Here is a 17,992-nt window from a genome sequence, read left to right as displayed (position 1 = left end):
ATAATGTTTTCATTCATTGGCATTGATGCCACGTGGACCTGCTCTCCAACTCTTCTTAAGCCCATTTCCCACGCGAAAGTAAAGGCCAATTGTAATTAGCAGTTTACTGGTTAGAAATTAGAATGTATAATTGACTTAATTTTAAAGGAAAATTAAAATTTCAAGCACATAATTTTTTATGAGAATTTTGTAAGCTTGAGTCATGTAAATAATCGGTAAAATAAGTTCAAGCATCTAGATAATGAATCAAATAAATATATGAAATGAAGAAACTTAAAAGATTGTCTATCTTATTATAACATTAGTCAACTACGTCAATTTTATTATCGATGATTTTCTAGCATGAAAGTTGTTTTAGATGTTAACGATATAGGTACAAATGAAATGGTAAAGACAACTTAACTTTGAAAATATTAACACACACACACACACACACAAAAAAAAAAAAAAAAACAAAAACAAAAACAAAAAAACAAAAAAAAAAATCGTAACTTTTTCCAGGGTTATTGTTAGTTCTGCATTTGTGCATTTATATTGTTAGTTCTGTATTTGTTCATTTAATAGAATGACTTCACTTGAAGAAACTTCACACACAATCTATTTTACATAAGACAATTGTACCTCCATTGTTAATATTAATATCTTGTTTTCAAAACTTTGTGTATGAAATTATTTATATGTTGTTTGTGATTAAGATATTTCGTTTTATTAGCAAATTTTACATCAATTTAATCAATCCAATTAATAATTTATAGATATTATATTTTCAAATTTTAAATCAATGATATAAGTAGCTTATTTAGATGATATGAAGTAGACATTGTATTTAGCACTTATACAAGTTAATTTAATTAATGTAGGACTTTTTAATGTAAAATAAACATTGGAGTTAATAAAAAACTGTATCAATGACTCTACATGATTACTCCATTGTTAACATACATATATATTAAATATGCTTATGTATGTATGTATATTTTTTTAAGTAAATAAGCATACACAATAGTTTAAAGCCTCAGGTGCTGGGAAAATCAAATGATTATAAATAAATCAACAAGGAAAAAAAATAAATGCTTTATATATATAGCATACCACATACTTGCATTGCACATATAATGAATATTAAAGGATTTCTTCTGTAAATATAAGGACTGAATAAAACATAAACAAAAAGAAGTTTACAAACAATTCAAATTGAACTAAGGATGCCTATGCACAGGACATTCCTATGGTGTAAAACACAAACCATCCACTACTTGGAAGAGAGAACATACTCTTATACATAAATACGTTAGTATTCTATTCCCATGATTCCTAATCTACTATACAACCACTGAACTCAATATTCTACACTACATGCCGTCCGAAATTCAAGTACTTCGCAGAGACAGGTCACTTTCCTTGAGACACCTCAACATTTGTATACCAATCAACACTGTAGATAATAGACCCACATCCACAGTGAGTTTTAAGTGATACAATTCTCAATAACTTAACACAAAACCAAGTTAAAAAGGTGGATGATATACTCAATTCATGAAAATAAGACCAGAGTACATTGCACATCCGAGTTCATAGAAATATCCCGAAGTGACAATTCCACTGACAGATTCAAGTTCCGGTCAAAGAGAAAACGTCCACATTGTTTACGAAGCAGATTCCACCAAATCGCTTTCGTGCAACCAGCACAGAAAATTCTATCTACAACTTAATATGTCAGACAGTTCGCAGTTTCCAAGTCGTTCACTCAGAGTCTTCGTGCCACTAAGTACTAAATGAAATGATCTTTATATTAAATAAATATTCCACAAAGAAGGCAACCAAACCTCCGAGCAATATTCCCAAGTCGGCAAGTGTGTACGACACGCAGTAGCAGCTTCAAATGCTGCAAACATATGCTTATCAAGCTTGACTCTATTGGAGTACAACAACCCTTGTTCCGGCAGAAACTGGAGAACCACAGTGAAGAAATCTCACGACAAGAACCAGATCAATTACTCTGGTCTGGCAGGGTCAAGTTGTAGCGATCGCTCGCCGTGTGTTCCCGAAAAAAAGGAAGACAAGCCCAGGTCTCAAGCTCTAGAACATTGTCATAGCATCCTAGAAGATGGAGTAACTGAACCGGTATTAATACACATTTGCGGTCACTGCAGCGCCGCAGGTTGAGGTCGCAGAATTCGACGCAGGTATTCTCGTATCTCTGGAGTAATGCGATGAAGCAGAGCGGGATACCTGGAAGACACCGAAATGAGCAATAGCCCATAAAGATTAACTCACACAAACAAATGGCAGTTGACATATATTCAGAATAACTACAAATGTCTTTTTATGAAATTAGAATAAAGATGAAATAGAGCGATCGTAGAAAATTAAATAAAATTGACGGAATTTAATACCCTGTTATGCTGCACATTTGTTCATGATGTTTCAAAATGAACAGAACACAAGTATCTCTTAGTGATAGAGCATGGTATGCCTCAGCCAAGTCATACACATTCATCAAAGTCTCAAGTGTCAAGTTCTGCAACGCAGCAACAAGCAGTTGAATTAGCAATGAGTTATGAAAGATGTGCTAAATCCTTACATAGCTCCATGCAATGTAAGTACGATACACTTGGAGGGGATGGTCAACCATAAAGCCTTACGATGAAAACAAGATCCAGCGGTTGGAAATTAGACACATACCTGAGCCATGGAGTACTCACATAGCCGCTTCAATCCTTCTAACAGATACTGATCAGCAGCCCTCAATAAGTCTTGCGCATTATCAGTTGCCATATCCACATTCCCTGTGTAGATAAATCTGAGGTGTACCAAAGTTAATGAAAAACTGATCAAAAATCAAATGTGAATAAGCATAATAACAGACGAAAATAACGCAATGATAGCTGAACACATTTGTCGATTAGGGTTTACGTGGGTTTGTTAACATGAAAAGATGAACTTGTTTCAAAACAATTCATACGAATTCAAATACAAAAAACTCCTTGACTAGATTGTTGACCAAGTAAAGGAGTGAGTTAAACAAATAAAGTGTTTCAAATATCAGTAGTATGAGTTCTTTGAGTTTGAACTTTCAAAAGTCACTCCCTTGAAAGGTAAGACATTATCTACCTCATCATCAGCTCAAACACTTTCCAACTAATGTTCGGAATCTCAATATCCAATGCTTCCTTTTCCTGAAAAAGATGAACACGCAATTCACAGTTAGAATTGGCGATTTCTAGTGACAAAAAAAAAAAAAAAAAAAAAAAAAAAAATGTAAAAAAGAATTTTGTAATATCACCATTCCATTAGTGCAGATTGTGATTGAAACAGAAGTGGCTGAATCGAAAATTTTCAAGATTAAGGGTTACAATACCCGGTAACCACCGTCGAACATAGCACGGAATGCATCAGAGGACGCTAATAACGCTATCCGATGGGCATAGAAGCGTCTGCCTGCAGACATTCAAAAAGCAATATGTAAAATATCGAATCAAATATTTGCAAAAAGAAGCGTGTGGAATATACGCTGCTACTGACATGTGACAACAAGTACCGGCTATTGTAAATAGCCTCACAACACGGCACCCCTTGCAGATCAAGAAATTCCGTAAGGACTTATAATGAGCACATCTGAGCAAAAATGCTACAATCACTACTGAACCTCTTTAATAGAGTCACCTTCCGAGCATGTCAATCTTGTCATTTTTTAAAGTGATGATAAATTAAAATCCATACACTATCCTTTTTTCTACTGTTAATTATTCATTACAAGAACTCAAATGTAGGTCTAAACAGCAAGTAACGATGTACGTGAAACTAATATTTTCAAGACAAAAAAAAACAGAAGGAAAAGGTGAGTAATACGCTGATTTATGCACGTAAAATTTTTTACCTTCTACAAGAAACGTTACGTCGGAAAGTGTGCTGCTGTTCACATATTGCTCACCAAGATAAACCTGTCCAAAGTCATGAAATACTCAACATCAGTACAAATGGGAAGAACCAATTGCTACACATTCAATATGAATCACAACATAACAACAATATAGATGGGAAATTTTACTGCAAACACAGATTAGAATGCGTGTTGTGGTACGGAAACAACCTGGGGTGTGGGAGGTAGAGGGGCAGCATCAATAGGTGACAGTGCATTTGCTTTTCTAGCTAATATACACAGGGCAAGAGCACCATCCCGTTGCAATTTGGGGTTGGAGAAAACATTCAGCATCTCTAACAGCACATCCATGCCTGAACATCCACGTGTTGGATATATAAACCACATTATACATTCTTGACCAAGTATCTAACACAGACTGAACAATGAAAATACAAAAAAGCACAGTAATATTCCAATCCTCACCGTTGTTCTCAATAAAGATAAGACGCTGATCATCTGGGCAGCAGAAATGAGCAAGGGTAATAGCAACCCTCCTTTGAACGACCTTATCAGCTGTGCGCAGAAGATAGAGCAGGTGCTTCAAAACCTAACAAGAGCAGACATAAAAACTAACTTAAGAGGATTAAGAGAAAATTGATAGTAAACTAAATGGCAGCGCAAGGTCTGCTATAGAAACAAAATTTCAATTTCATGAAAACGAACATAGTCAATCCGTACCCGCCCATGAATCTTCTCTTCCAGCCTTTTCAGAGTTTTCTGCACACAATCTTTCGATGCCTGTATAGTATCAAATAGCAATGAGGGAACTTTCAGATCAACTATTCGTGTGAAGAGAAGTAAAAATCTTGGCAGCCAAAAGCATTCAAATAGAATCGAAGCAAACACTGAATGTATACACTGCTAAAAATTAAGGTTCAGCTCTAAAACAAACTCTATCAAAATGAAGCAAAAATGTCTACAACACGTCAAAAGAACAATTCATCATAGGGATGAGAAGTACGCAAAGTGGAGCTACCTGCACAATAAAATAGCCGTCGTACAATCTCTGCACACCACCTTCGCTAACTATATCTGAGACATTATCCTGCCAGAAATCCATCGCCATCTCAATATAAATACACATTACTATCCGGTCAACAACGATCACAAAATTGGGCTCTTCAAAAATTTGCGAAATTGAAGAGTATCAAAGTATGAACAAATTATTTGATGACATTATCAGTTTCGACTGACCTCGTTTTCGGCCAAGCCATACAATGCAAAAGCTGCGTTGTGCTGTAAAGAACCATTTTTGGAGTCCAGAAGCTCAAGCAACGGCTTCAACCCACCATCATGTACAATTCCTGCTTGATTATGAGTGTTCTGCGAAGACTATAAGCATAACTGTTAATTCAAACCATAGCATCAGTGCTCACAACGAAAAATGACAATAATTGGCTAGGAAAAAGAAAGATGTCGCTGCAAAGACTTTGCCAACCCTATCATGGCTGTGAAAAAATTTTGATAATCGGAACCTGAGCTAGCCGGCCCAATGCGAAAGCCGCCATCTCTCGAAGCTGAGTATCAGTAGCTTCAAGCATTCTTATCAGCGGCCGCACTGCACCCCGTTGAACGATGTGAACCTAGTTCGTAGAGGACAAGGCCGAAGCTAATTAATGCAGCGTGGAGAAGAACGACTGCATGTTGAACCACTGAAACCATGTGTGACAACTTCACCACGAACAGATTGCATCGAAAATAGATGTAGTGGAGAGATGAAATGGTTGAAGTACCTTACAATCGGGGTCAGTTGTTGCAAATTGTCCTAACAGAAGAGCTGCCTCCCTCTGACTTTCCTGGCACCTCGAACTAGCACACACGAGCACACATTAGCTGAAAATATAGGTATTGCGTCAAAATCATATTTACATGCATGCTGATCGGAGTGTAGTGCATGAGTAACTGAAGTCAACATATACAAAATAAGAACTAGTGTTAAGACCACGTCCTCATCGTCCAATATCCTCACTAAATAAATTAAAAATTTAAGTTTGACACCTTAAGAGGCCGATAACAGGCTGAAGAGCTCCTGCTGCAAGAACTTCTTTTTTGATGTTAATGGAAGAGTGGACAAGATTGCCGATGACACCAACCTGGTAGTTCAGCAAAAGGACAACACAGCATCGTAAGATCTTGCTAGCTCAAGACCAAACACTTGCATCATCTAACGCATTCTATTGCATACCCTAACAAAAAAGTAAACTATCACGCTGTAATAACAGCACACGTGCAAGTGGAAGTAAGAGATTAGCTTCAAAATCACCAAGGTTTGGTGCAATTCAAGGAAAAGACGACAAAGTTTGGAGCTAGGTTCATACAGCCTCATAATGAATTCCAACGTCTTCTGAGCGCAACATTAAAATAAGATTAGGAAGCGCATTTCCCTCCACAATCTGTAAAATAAACATTAAGTTAAACGAGAGAGAATTAATTGATTTACAGAAAAAAAAAAAACACACTCATAATTAGTTTAGAATAATGGACGAAGATCGAGCACAAACGACGTCAATTACGAAATCTGGAGGAGCGATACAGCAAAAATACGAATCCTCAGTAAAACGTTTAGTGCCAACAATTGAACTTTCATCCTGAATCCCATTATGATATACAGGATAGCTCTTGAATATACACTTAATGTCCCCCAGATATTAATGTGGTTCTCTAAAGTAATGGACGTCTATGTTTCAGAAGAAGAGAAACCTGATTCTTGTTGGCCTCGTTTTTGAAGGCCAGCGTCCGCAACGCACCAGCTGCGGCTCGTTGAACTTTGGCATCAGTAGATTCTAAAAGTTGAACTAACGGAGGAATTCCCCCTTCCGTTCTGTGCAAAGAAATGACACGGCAACCACCCGGTCAGTGCTACCTAAAATCATTCACAGACGCGCATCAGAACCAGCATCACAACGAACCCTAAGCAGCCCTCCCGCTCCCACCTAACACGAGTCTTAATAAGTGCATTTTCATGTGCAAGATTCGTTATGGCATCTGCAGCGCGTCGGACGACGCCATTCGCAACCCGTGCATTGCTGGTGCCACCTCGACGCGATAACAAAGCCACCAGCAACGGAAGAGCGCCGGCATCAGCAATTCGCCGATGATATTCTGGCTATAGGACCAAGAAGCGTCAGTACGACTGTGGGACATTTACGATTGATAAAGAACCATTGCGGAAAAGCTACCCAAAGCAAATTAATTGGAATAGGAAGACGAGTTTAGTTTAGGCAACTCGCTCACCTTGACAGCAAGCAATCCCAATGCAAATGCTGCATCCTTCTCAACTTCATGTTCACAGGCAATAGGACCTTCGCTTTCTCTAAGACTAGGCGCACAGAGATGAGCAACAAGCGCATCCACAGCTCCTTCCTCTACAATAGTGTCCACGTGCTCTTCTGAAGAGTTGCAAGGGTGTCCTAAGTTAGTATGAGAAGATCTTTCACAAGCAACCACAAACACACTCAAGCGCAATTCTTTCCGAGCAAAAAAATATCGATAAAATCCCTTGAACGAACAGGATGGCTAGATTCTTCTCACCATGTTTGGCAAGCTCCGCTAGGCTATGAGCAGCGCGCCTCGCCGCAATACGGTCATTCTCTTTCCAAGAAACGCAAGTCCTCAGAATCTCCACTTGATCCCTAACACTGGTTGCAAACGCGTTGTTAGGCTCATCCACGGCAGGAAACCGGACATATGCGTCTGCCAGTTTCCTTTTGTGCCCCTTCCTCTCGCTCTCGGGATAAGATTTCGACTCCATACGATCGTTTTCCGGCACAGGAATGTTTTCCATCGATACACACCCGTGCAGAAGGGCCCCGTGAGACGATTAGGTCCTAAACACCGAAGCGGGAAGCACTGCCAACAGAGGCACTCATTCTACAACATCACATCAGTGGTTTGTAACACATCAACTCCGAGATCCTTCACGTGAACTCACGGTATGAGACTCCAAAACCCTCTAACCCTAAAAATGACTCCGATAGCCATCAGAAGAGTATCAAACGCCTTCCTCACAATCATCCAGATCCAGGGATCCTCGCACAAATGAAAGATCGTATTGCGAACAGCAGGGTAAACAAGACGACGCAAACGCAATTAGCGAGCGATGAGAGAGGTCCGGACAGCACAGGAGGTCAGAGAGACGCAGCATGTGAACAGAATCGGGCACCACCACCACATCGGTATTATTTTCTCACAGTGAATCGACTCAGAGGTCGAAACAAGCAGAGGAGCTTGAACAGCACCACCGCAGCGACATGCTCCGTTGGATAAAGTCTGGGGAATTCGGGCTGCGAGGAAGCGGGGGAGTTGATGTTGATGTTAGTATGTGTTGTGGCTATAGTGGTAGATTGCAGTGTACGTTGGTCGAAGGCGGGGGGGTGAAGAAGATCAAACAAACAAACTTGTTTGTGCTGCTTGCTAACAATCGTGATCGATCGAGCTCTGTTGTCGAGCTCTGTTGCGGCGCACTCACGTAGCCTCCCTCCCTCCACCCCCCCACTCGTGACCAGAAAATCAAGTTTTACTACTCCCCGCTCTACATCGCTATTGCAACCCCACCCCCTTCGCTCTGGTGACTCCTCCCCGCCGTGGTTTGGATGCATGAATGTCTACATCCATCTCTGTTCATCTTGTGATTACAACGAACGAATGAAAGTGATAAAAAAAATTGTCAAAAAATGACATTGTGTTCTTATTTATAGTTAGTTACAAGGGACCATGGGCGGAAATTTTTAATTTTATTTGTGTTGATTGAAGGACTGACATGAATTGTTTTTACAATTCATGTCTGAATTTTCGATTGAACTATATAAAGGGTAGAAATTTCTTACTGCATGTTCACTCTCTCTGGGTACAACAATCGATTTTTATATATTGTATGTTTGATGTGTTTTTTTTATAAATTGTTTTTCAGTATCAACAAAATTTTAAAACATAGTGTGTGTTTTTCGTTGTCATAATGTAAATGATGAGTTGAGAAAAACATGTAGGGAGGGATTTCCCATGTGATTTTAGAAATGTCAGCTACAATCTAAAAATGTTTGATTTGAATCTCATGACTGTTACAAAAAACGTTACGATATTAAATTACAACATCATTAGATAGTAGGAAATATTTAACTTCATCATATAAAATGTAAAAATTGTTGGATCATTATTTGTCATACTGTAGTGTTGTGATATTGGTAATTTTTAATCCTTAATCTGATTTTTTTAAAAATACACCACAGATCAGTATTGCAACATTTATGTGTTTGTATTTTATATATTATTTTCTTATAAATTTTATGATCACTACCGTCATCTTTATTTCTTTTCAAATAAAATATATTCTTGTTTTAAAATTTTCAAAAATATTCTACATTTGATGTTAACAAAATATGATTGTATAGTTTTTACTTACATTGTTTACATCGTCATGCATCATTATATGGAGTAGATTAAAACTACAAGTGAATATGATTTACGTTGGGTATTAGATATTTAAAATGATAATATTGTATAACATATCAGGACATGATATATTAGTACCAGCTATACATCTTTAATGGTTAAAGATGGATTTAGTTTTCAAAGTAGATAATAGATAATATTTTGTGAGGTCATGAATTTGTGCTGTAAATTACACAATTATTTTGTAAATCTTTAGTTTTACCATAAAACTAGTGCATGGATAGTAAATCTATTCTTGTTTGGATCATTAGTGCTTCATATTAACAACACATATTTAAATATATATATATATATATATATATGGAAATAATAAAGCAACCCACCCTATTTTAAGCATCATTGCACCTTTGGAGCCCCCATCTCTCGTCCCAACCGTTTCCCATACATAACCATTGCCAAGGATGGGGGTAGGGGGTTGGGAACATTGGAAGTGGGGGTGACTGTTGGAAATATGGAAGTGGCTGGGAACATGGCATGTGGGTCAATTTAGTAAAAATTTGGGTCACTCAATCATTTCCTAATATATATATATATATATATATATACATATTCAAAAAATAATAATGATTCCTATAGTTTTTTAAAGTTGTAGTATTTAAACATCTATATTTGATTTTTAGTATACAATAAAGAAGGGAAAAAATAAAAATAAAAAAAATCTATGTTTTAAAATCATAGTGCTACAAAACTTGTCTACAATTCATCACTGTACATTCATGAATGAAAAAGTTATGATTCATTGTGATTATCATTTGAAATTAAAATTTAACTTCTAGTGTTGCAGGAAATAAGTGTTATCGCAACATGTAAGTAATGCAAGTGAATGATTTGGTAGAGTTATCTTTTATATTTATAAATATATATATATATATATATATATATATTTTTTTTTAGGATTGCTAAATCTTACTCATAAAGCTTGTTAATCCAATCCTTTACAAATCAATCCAGTAAGAAGAATTGATAAAATCGACACAAAGAACAAATGTGTGTTTTATACATTAATTAACACATTTGTTCTTTTTCAGTGATTTGAGCGGAAAATAAATGTTTTCATTGTAAGGATTAATATAAATACATGTATGTTTATGATAGCGGCATTTGATTAATTGATCTATTTGTTTTTAGTTTATTACGGTTTTGTGATGTATACAGTTTTTTTGCCTGATTTGATGTTTATTGTGAAGAGCAGATTTGGATCTGAGCCCAATAAATGTGCCATTTGTCACAAGTTTCTACTTCATCCATTGTGTAAAATTAATGCTTAATTATGAGTTGCATCATTTTATATGTAAAATGCCCAGTTAAATTAGAGTTGAATAACTCAATCAAATTTTCAAGATTTTTATCACATTTGTTAGAACAATGTAGTAACTTTAATGCGTTTTTTGGGCTTTTAAATCAAAATAGCACTTTACTATATAAAACTGTAAAGATTGTAACTAATTCCAGTAGCATTCTTACTGAGCAACGTTTATGCCACATTGTTTTCTTTTGAATATCAGACTTCTAGAAGTGCATTTAGTGTAATATACTTCACATCAACACAGGGATATGGCATGTCATAACATTCTTCAGAACTAAAACATTGATTGATTTCAATAAATATTACACATAACAATACAGTGTTCATTTGATATTTGTCAAATTTAACATTCCAAGTTGAACAAAAGACCAACAATACATCTGATTAAGTGTTGCAATTATTAAGACTGTTTGAAGATTTGTGTAGAACGAGTGTAATATATATATTTATATACACACAATAATAAAGCTACAGTAATATACACATTTATGTGTGTAAATTCTAATGGCAAGTGAGTCAAAAAAAGAAGCATTTCGAAAATATTTAGAATCAAGTGGAATATTAGAAGCTATAACAAAAGGCACAATTCCCTAAACTTTTAATATTGGAATTATCATGGCTACTTACAATGTCTCTATGCATGTGATTCATTTACATATAACTAATTTTTTTGTTAAGATTTTTTTTTTTCTGGTGGATCAAGGTTCAAATAATCAAAACAGAAACAAATCTATGATAAAACATGTAATATTTCCATTGAAAAGAATAGAATATGTACAAAAACAAGGGTTGGAGTAGTTTTTTCAAATCATGATATGGAATCTGGATTATAAAGAGAATGTAATTTTAAATGAAAGCGTGGTATGCATAGAATTTTAAACTATTGATCTAAGATTCACCCAAATTTTATGTAGAAATATTATCATCTTTTAAATAGGTTACAAAATTATCTGATAACTATTTGATTCATTAATGTCAAATTTTGATTCTCATGTGTTGTTGTTTTTCTTTGCTTTATTGTTTTGAAGAAGATGGCTTCAATGGTGATGTACAATCACTCATTATAAATCAAATGCAATCTTACAAATTACATCACCTTTAGAGCTTTGAATCATTCTTAACTATTATTGATTTTTTTTTTTTTTTTTATGAAATTAGCAAAGCTCCTTGTGCATCTGATTCAGCAGAATTTTAAATAAATATACATAAATCAGTAACAAATGCTCATCAAATCATTTAACATATCTTCTACGCATGCATGTATATCAATAAAAGCTCATTGTTCAATTTCTACAATATTGATGACTAAAATTGTATCAATGAAGTATCTGTTGTTAAGATTTTATGTCATTGTGCTTGGAAAATGTTTAAAAAAGCAGTATTGGTTGCAATCTATGAAGAAAACGAAAAGCCACCTATAGCATTGGAGTAAGTCATTGTTTTCTAGCAAATAAAAAAAATGTCATGTAACATCTTCTTTTTTTTTTTTTTTTAATCATACAAATGATAGTGAGTACCTGTGTCAGTTTTTACTTGTGAGTACTTGTGTCAGTAACAATATTCTGATTATCATCAGAATATTGATGTCATAGAATAAAAACATTCCAATAATATTCTAGTCACATGTATGGTTCTTCAGATTAATTATTTTAAATTTTGTTACTTATCTGTAATTTAACATGACAAGATCAATGCAGATATGTAAGACATGCTTTAGGTGGACCAACAATTTCAGAGCATGAGATGTCCAAAAACAAAGTAGCTGAATTGGAAGCAAAATATGATCTTCTTCTAAAACAACATGAAGAAGCTTGCCGACAAGTAATCATCTTCACATTAAAAAAAATAATAAATAATAAATAATAAAAAATGTTAACATATTCTTTGGTTTTTTGTTATGTAACAAGAATTATGTATTAGTAAATGATTTATTACTTGTTCTCTTAATTTTAATATTAGATCATTCAGTAATACCTCAATGACTCAAATTTTCCATTTCTGGTATTTTTTATAAATAAACATAACCGTTCTGAATCAAGTATTGCATGCACAGTAAAAAATATTCTTTGAATTTAAAGAGCATAAATCACAGACAAACACATTTATTAAAAAATTAAACAATGATGAATGGGTTCTTTAGATAATTCTAGTTGCAAGGCTTTAGATCTATTGACAGGGCACATTTACAAATCATCATTGGTCTCTAAAGTCTTTGATGTTATATATATATATATATATATATATGGAAATTCACAAAGGTTCCTCTATAAGGTTCTTTTACACATTTTATTTTACAGCAAATATTTATTGTCTAATCAAATTTATTTTTTTATATTTTTATTGAACACTCACTTTAAAAATCATTCTTCATGAAAGTGATATTAATAATTGAAATTTAAGTAAATTCTCGGAGATATGATTTGATCATATAGAATCATTTCTACTTGAAATTTATATTAAAATTAATGAAACAAATAACTATATATATATATATATATATATATACACACACACACAAACACACACATAATATTATTTCAACCACAAAGCTGCAATACTGACCGTCTTTTATTGTTGTTGATTGGTGATTTATTTGTTCCTTTTTTAATGTGTAGTTGCAATTACTCCAACCTCGTCGAGCAGAAGGGAATTGTGATGGTCAATTATCTGGAGTTCCACCCTCCTCATCACCAGCTTAGCTTAACAAAAATTTGTTGTTGTGCTTCAGTGAATTTGTGTAAGATGTTTGAACACCTCAATTTGAGAGTTTCCTTCCGTTCCATGAAATTGACACAATGTAAACTATTGTATCATCTTATACAATGAAATATATGGTATGAATACATTTTTATTATTATTATTTTATTGTTTTGGAACGTACATGAGATGTGTCAAGGTATAAACACACTGATTAGCAAAACCTCCATACATGAATGGGAAAAAGGTATTGAAGAATGTAGCATCAGCATTGCAAGATGATCAAACAGAAATTGATACACCACATTCTGCAGTAAAATTATAAGATAAAGCATTGTTCAATTCTGTGGCAAAAAATATTCATTGAATTGTTTATTTTGTGTGTAAATAAAACCTATTAATAAGTAGATAAACTAAACATGATACATTTTATAGCTAAATTCTGATATTGAATATGCAATGCGAATTTTAAGATACACTTTCATTATAGATAGATAGTGAGAGTGAGATGATTGAGGTAGAACAATCTAAGAATAAGCATGTTCATAACAATTGGGCTAGTTTGATCAAAGTAGTAACATAATGAACATTTTATGAATGGGAATGTTCTATTGTTCTATCTCGCCTACAAACATTTTAGAGAGTGGCTCTTTGATTTTCTATGCTAGTAGATAGATAGGGTAAGTTGCAAAATGTTGAAAGATAGATACATGGATCCGCATGTATTAGATGGTGTTGTGACCATAGAATGTAATCCTTGAGATGTGAAGAAGGTACCTGCTAATTTACTAATTTATCTTAAGCAAGTTTGTTGAGACCATCTACAAGTACAGAGAGAGAGAGATTGACAAAGTTTACTAATTTAGTTACCAGTAGAACATCCATTATTGAAGAACAATATATATTTTTTTCTTTTACATTTTAATTTTTTTATTTTATTGAAATACGAATCCAGTAGAATCACCTTCAATTCTCCAACAAAGCATAAGATTTTACAATATCTCACAATAGTTTTGATGGTTAAATCGAGGGGAAAAATAAAAGAAGAAAGAAAAACTAAAGTATAATACATATATTTAGAATATTTAAATAATTATTCTCGCGATCCAAATATATCATCGTAGTGATGTTTTCAGTCATATTTTGTATGTACCCATGTGTTCTGTGATTTCATTCTTTCACACATTAATTATTTTTCATGTGGACACGTGGATATTCGATGCGGCGAATTTGAATAGAATGTGGAGATCGCCACGTGGAGATTCGAACACATAGTTTGAACAGAGCTGGGCCATGGTCAAGGGCGCCGTGGTGATGAGATTCCTTTCTCTCTCGCTCGCTCTGTCTTTCGCTCTCTTTCTCACTCTTTCCATCTGTCTCCGTGCTTGTGCTGTGCTTCTCTCTCTCTCTCTCTCTGTGCCCCTCCTCCATTGCCGATGTCGTGGTGGTGGTGTGCCTCCTTCTCTTCAGCCTTGGCACGACGCATCGGCATGGAATTCCACTGCAATTGAACCAACCCTCCATTTCTCCTCCGAATATCTCAATGCTGAGGGTCTAGACCCACGGAACACGTCGACCGTCTGTCACGTATTCTTCTCATCGTTGGCCTCGCTGCGCACCCGCCCCTTCGTGTTGTTGGTGATTTTGCAATCGTGCTGCTGCTAGAGAGGAGCAGCGAAAGCCGGGAGCTATGGCTTCCGATCTCCTTCTGTGGTTAATCTGCTTCCTCGCCGTTGTTTCGTTGCTTGGAATCCTTGTTTACCAGGTACAGATCGTCGAATGGGACCGATTTTGAGGGTTACGGATGGAGAGGGCTGTGATGGGCGTTTTTTGTAGTCTAGTGTGTGGATTAGTGCGAAGCGGACTGTTTGGTTAGCGTTTTTCGGAAGCAAGCTTTGGAAGGAGTTGGGTTGCAATTGGAAATATGCGACCCGTTTCGTTTATCAGATGTTCGCTAGGGTTTTGGACCAAGGGCCTTGCTTGTGATAGTCTGTGGGTTGACATTGAATTTCGGGCTTACTGAGGATTAAATTGCAAAATGTGCCTGTGTGAAAAAATTTGGAGGGTTTGCCCGTTGTCATGCTTTGTGCTTTCATGTACTTTGAGCTGGTAGGGTACGTCCACTTGTTTGTGATTGGAGCAATGAGCGAAATTCGTTCTAGGATTCTTACATGCTCATGGCATCGGGAATTTATGAGTTTCGTCCTGGATGCATTTCTCAGACTCAAGAGTGGGCTTGAAACTAATGAATGTTGTGTTCGATGTGGCATATGTCATCGATTGGCAGCTGATGTGCTTGTCTGACCTTGAGTTCGATTACATCAACCCATTCGACTCCGCATCCCGCATCAATGCTTTTATTGTCCCTGAATTTCTGATTCATGGAGCCCTGGGGTGCATCTGCCTTCTTAGCGGTCATTGGTTGCTGTTCTTGCTCAACGTTCCTTTGGCCTATTACCATATAAATTTGTAAGTTTATCCTTGCGTCTATCACATCACGCTGTTTCGTAGTTCTGTAGGCACTCTTGTAAAGCACTTATATTGTTTGTCGGATTTCTGCATGAGTCGTATTTCTCATCGTGTAGTTTGTGCGGCGATCATGGACTGTGTTTTTCGTCAGGTACCTGAAGAAAGAACATCTGCTGGATGTCACGGAAATTTTTAATCTTCTGGATCGAGAGAAGAAGTATCGGCTAGCCAAGTTGGCATTTTATCTACTGCTCTTCTTCATTGTTATTTACAAGTAATATTTGACTCTAAATTCGGCTGTTTCTTTCTGTCTTTCTTTACTTCTTGCATTTATTTATTTATTTTTTCCGTCAATTTTTGAAGGATTCCCTGTTGTCTTCGAACTTTAATATTTGCCTTGATGAAATGGTTTATTGTAATAAAAGCCTGACGTCTGTAGACTTGGATTCAGGGCCCATATCGTTTTAGCATGGTCATAAAGTCATTTTTTTGTTAACTTAGATATGAACTGCAGTACTTCGCGTCTCCCATGTCGTTTGAACCCTTTGTGTAAGGCATCTTCTTAGTTAATCTACCTTAAGGATGTGTTTTCTATCTGTTTCACAGGATTTTGATTGCAATAATTGTTCTGTGATACTTTTTGTGCTTGTCATTGGGTGAGTTCCTTTTGTTCATGTATCGTTTCTGTCATGTATTTCACTATGTAGACGAATGGGTTTATTCACAGACCAACTCGTTCACTCTGAAATAGAAGTAGTATGAAACATTTATCCAGTGACCGAAGGTTTACCTCCAAAAAAATCAGTACAGGTATATTTAGGGAAGCTGTGGTCTGCATGGACATGCTCACTCGGACCTTATACAAGTTGTCTTTCATCCTTGTTTACCGTTGATTCGTGTTGGTGGGGATCTGTATGGTGGTGTTTGCAGGTTGGTGTTGGCAGCCGTCTACTTAATTCTTGAGCATGAGGAATCTGTCCAGTCAGCTGGAACTTTCTCGGGGATCCACGCAAACATGTGATCCTTGTGACTGTCACACTGAACCACCGTGAGTACACGAATTGTCTATTATACAAAAAGAAAAAAGGAGAACGAAAGAAAGAAAATTGTGTGTAGAGTTTTTTTCATTTGCAAATGAGTAAGAACTGTGCATATTAGTGTTATTCCTGAACAGTGTTTCAAGACATTGTGATTCTCTTTGGTTCGTAGCCCATTGGTATTGACATGACATCTATGGAGAAATTTCAGCGAGGTTTTAGGTCGAGGGTGATCAATCGTGTTAACTAGAGATAGAAAGTTTCTATCTCTTCCTGAATATTGTTCTCTTCGAACATTTATTATTGATGTTTTATTCTTATCCATTTTAATATTGAAGGTTCTTACAGCAGCGACTGAAATGCTTTGGGTTTACGTGTGTCAAGAACTCGAGGACCACATTGAGCTGTGAATCGTAAGATATGGGGCTCAGTGGCAAACCAATGTGCGAAACTCATGGCAGGCAAGTTCTGTTTAGGACAGTTACTCTTTATTACAATCACATCCACTGTTCTGTCATGGTTTCACATTTGGATGTGCTTGCGTTCTTGGCTTTGTGTTTTTGTGTTCTGTAACTCACAATAGTGTTGTTCTATGTGACCGCAGATGCTTGAAGCCTACGCCCTTGTTTTGAGATTGAAGTCCTCTCTGTAAGCGTCACACTTGTGAAGACGAGTACTATAGATGTACCAGTCTAGTTGTTATTGTCACACTTTGTGAAGAGATTGCAGGGGAGTGCGGAGACTTGTAGATGGGTATGCAGAGATGGCTGCAGTTTGCCAAATTTATTATTTTCTGCATATAAGTGTAAGTCTATTGGCTTCAATGAAATTTTCTCTGATTGCCACTGTACTTTTTTAGCTTTTCCGGAATGCCTTTGTGGTTGACGTGCACTTGTAATTGAAGGCACGACCTGGGCACAATTTTCGAGATTACAGTGATTTGTGTTGTCTTTCGTAGGGAGTTGGTATCTAGCTCATGTCTTGCATCCTCTGATTGCAACTTCAATTTCATGATATTGCACATAGTTCCACGATGTTTTTTTGTATTTTTGTATTTCTAATGTTTTGATAATATTAGAAAAACGTTTAACTGTGCATCAGCGTTGTTGG

General features: G+C 35.9%; 3 protein-coding genes and 1 long non-coding RNA gene across 11 annotated transcripts; 2 read left to right on the top strand and 2 right to left on the bottom strand.

The window, feature by feature from the left end:
• Positions 1-1,508: 1,508 nt before the first annotated feature.
• Positions 1,509-7,807, bottom strand: LOC112284876 (ARM REPEAT PROTEIN INTERACTING WITH ABF2). Of its 2 annotated transcripts, none has more exons than XM_024525212.3 (19): positions 7,457-7,807; positions 7,160-7,314; positions 6,859-7,031; positions 6,626-6,746; positions 6,244-6,318; positions 5,924-6,018; positions 5,659-5,734; positions 5,401-5,508; positions 5,120-5,257; positions 4,902-4,970; positions 4,604-4,663; positions 4,349-4,472; positions 4,094-4,236; positions 3,881-3,944; positions 3,362-3,441; positions 3,115-3,179; positions 2,686-2,803; positions 2,397-2,521; positions 1,509-2,232 (listed from the first exon to the last, which is right to left on the bottom strand). In XM_024525212.3, exons 1-19 carry the CDS (start codon positions 7,707-7,709, stop codon positions 2,145-2,147), a joined length of 2,130 nt encoding a protein of 709 aa, XP_024380980.1. In that variant the 5' UTR covers positions 7,710-7,807; the 3' UTR covers positions 1,509-2,144. The 2 variants fall into 2 exon arrangements, with proteins under 2 accessions (XP_024380980.1, XP_024380981.1); XM_024525213.3 differs by having other exon boundaries at positions 5,120-5,248.
• A 2,774-nt stretch (positions 7,808-10,581) lies between these two features.
• Positions 10,582-13,539, top strand: LOC112284519 (uncharacterized). Its single transcript, XM_024524396.3, has 4 exons — positions 10,582-11,259; positions 12,059-12,107; positions 12,377-12,500; positions 13,295-13,539. Exons 1-4 carry the CDS (start codon positions 11,184-11,186, stop codon positions 13,376-13,378), a joined length of 333 nt encoding a protein of 110 aa, XP_024380164.1. The 5' UTR covers positions 10,582-11,183; the 3' UTR covers positions 13,379-13,539.
• Positions 12,154-14,176, bottom strand: LOC149988543 (uncharacterized). Its single transcript, XR_016504162.1, has 2 exons — positions 14,087-14,176; positions 12,154-13,684 (listed from the first exon to the last, which is right to left on the bottom strand). It is a non-coding gene; the product is annotated as an uncharacterized LOC149988543 (long non-coding RNA).
• A 545-nt stretch (positions 14,177-14,721) lies between these two features.
• Positions 14,722-17,732, top strand: LOC112284309 (protein cornichon homolog 4). 7 transcript variants are annotated; one of them, XM_073535519.2, is made up of 7 exons: positions 14,722-15,141; positions 15,664-15,845; positions 15,997-16,119; positions 16,452-16,501; positions 16,776-16,893; positions 17,267-17,343; positions 17,487-17,732. In XM_073535519.2, exons 1-4 carry the CDS (start codon positions 15,067-15,069, stop codon positions 16,477-16,479), a joined length of 408 nt encoding a protein of 135 aa, XP_073391620.1. In that variant the 5' UTR covers positions 14,722-15,066; the 3' UTR covers positions 16,480-16,501; positions 16,776-16,893; positions 17,267-17,343; positions 17,487-17,732. The 7 variants fall into 7 exon arrangements, with proteins under 7 accessions (XP_073391620.1, XP_073391618.1, XP_073391617.1 ...); XM_073535517.2 differs by having other exon boundaries at positions 17,231-17,343; XM_073535516.2 differs by having other exon boundaries at positions 17,221-17,343.
• Positions 17,733-17,992: the final 260 nt, after the last annotated feature.

This window comes from Physcomitrium patens, chromosome 7, assembly GCF_059467195.1.
Source record: "Physcomitrium patens ecotype Gransden chromosome 7, ASM5946719v1, whole genome shotgun sequence".
Lineage (NCBI taxonomy): Eukaryota > Viridiplantae > Streptophyta > Bryopsida > Funariales > Funariaceae > Physcomitrium > Physcomitrium patens.
The sequence above is the reverse complement of the archived record's forward strand: the minus strand, read 5'-3'. Positions and strand labels throughout refer to the sequence as shown.

What these genes read in the sequence shown, in the direction of transcription:
- LOC112284876 (XM_024525212.3), bottom strand. Translation starts at nt 7,709, where the DNA reads ATGGAAAACATTCCTGTGCCGGAAAACGATCGTATGGAGTCGAAATCT. An exon ending in CTCTACCTCCCACACCCCAG is followed by an intron (nt 3,945 to 4,093) that starts GTTGTTTCCGTA and finishes GACTTTGGACAG; the next exon opens with GTTTATCTTGGTGAGCAATA. An exon ending in CAAATGTGCAGCATAACAGG is followed by an intron (nt 2,233 to 2,396) that starts GTATTAAATTCC and finishes GGTGTCTTCCAG; the next exon opens with GTATCCCGCTCTGCTTCATC.
- LOC112284519 (XM_024524396.3), top strand. Translation starts at nt 11,184, where the DNA reads ATGGCAAGTGAGTCAAAAAAAGAAGCATTTCGAAAATATTTAGAATCA. An exon ending in ATTAGAAGCTATAACAAAAG is followed by an intron (nt 11,260 to 12,058) that starts GCACAATTCCCT and finishes TTAAAAAAGCAG; the next exon opens with TATTGGTTGCAATCTATGAA. An exon ending in AAGCCACCTATAGCATTGGA is followed by an intron (nt 12,108 to 12,376) that starts GTAAGTCATTGT and finishes AGATCAATGCAG; the next exon opens with ATATGTAAGACATGCTTTAG.
- LOC112284309 (XM_073535515.2), top strand. Translation starts at nt 15,067, where the DNA reads ATGGCTTCCGATCTCCTTCTGTGGTTAATCTGCTTCCTCGCCGTTGTT. An exon ending in TTGGAATCCTTGTTTACCAG is followed by an intron (nt 15,142 to 15,663) that starts GTACAGATCGTC and finishes ATCGATTGGCAG; the next exon opens with CTGATGTGCTTGTCTGACCT. An exon ending in TTCTTCATTGTTATTTACAA is followed by an intron (nt 16,120 to 16,775) that starts GTAATATTTGAC and finishes TGGTGTTTGCAG; the next exon opens with GTTGGTGTTGGCAGCCGTCT.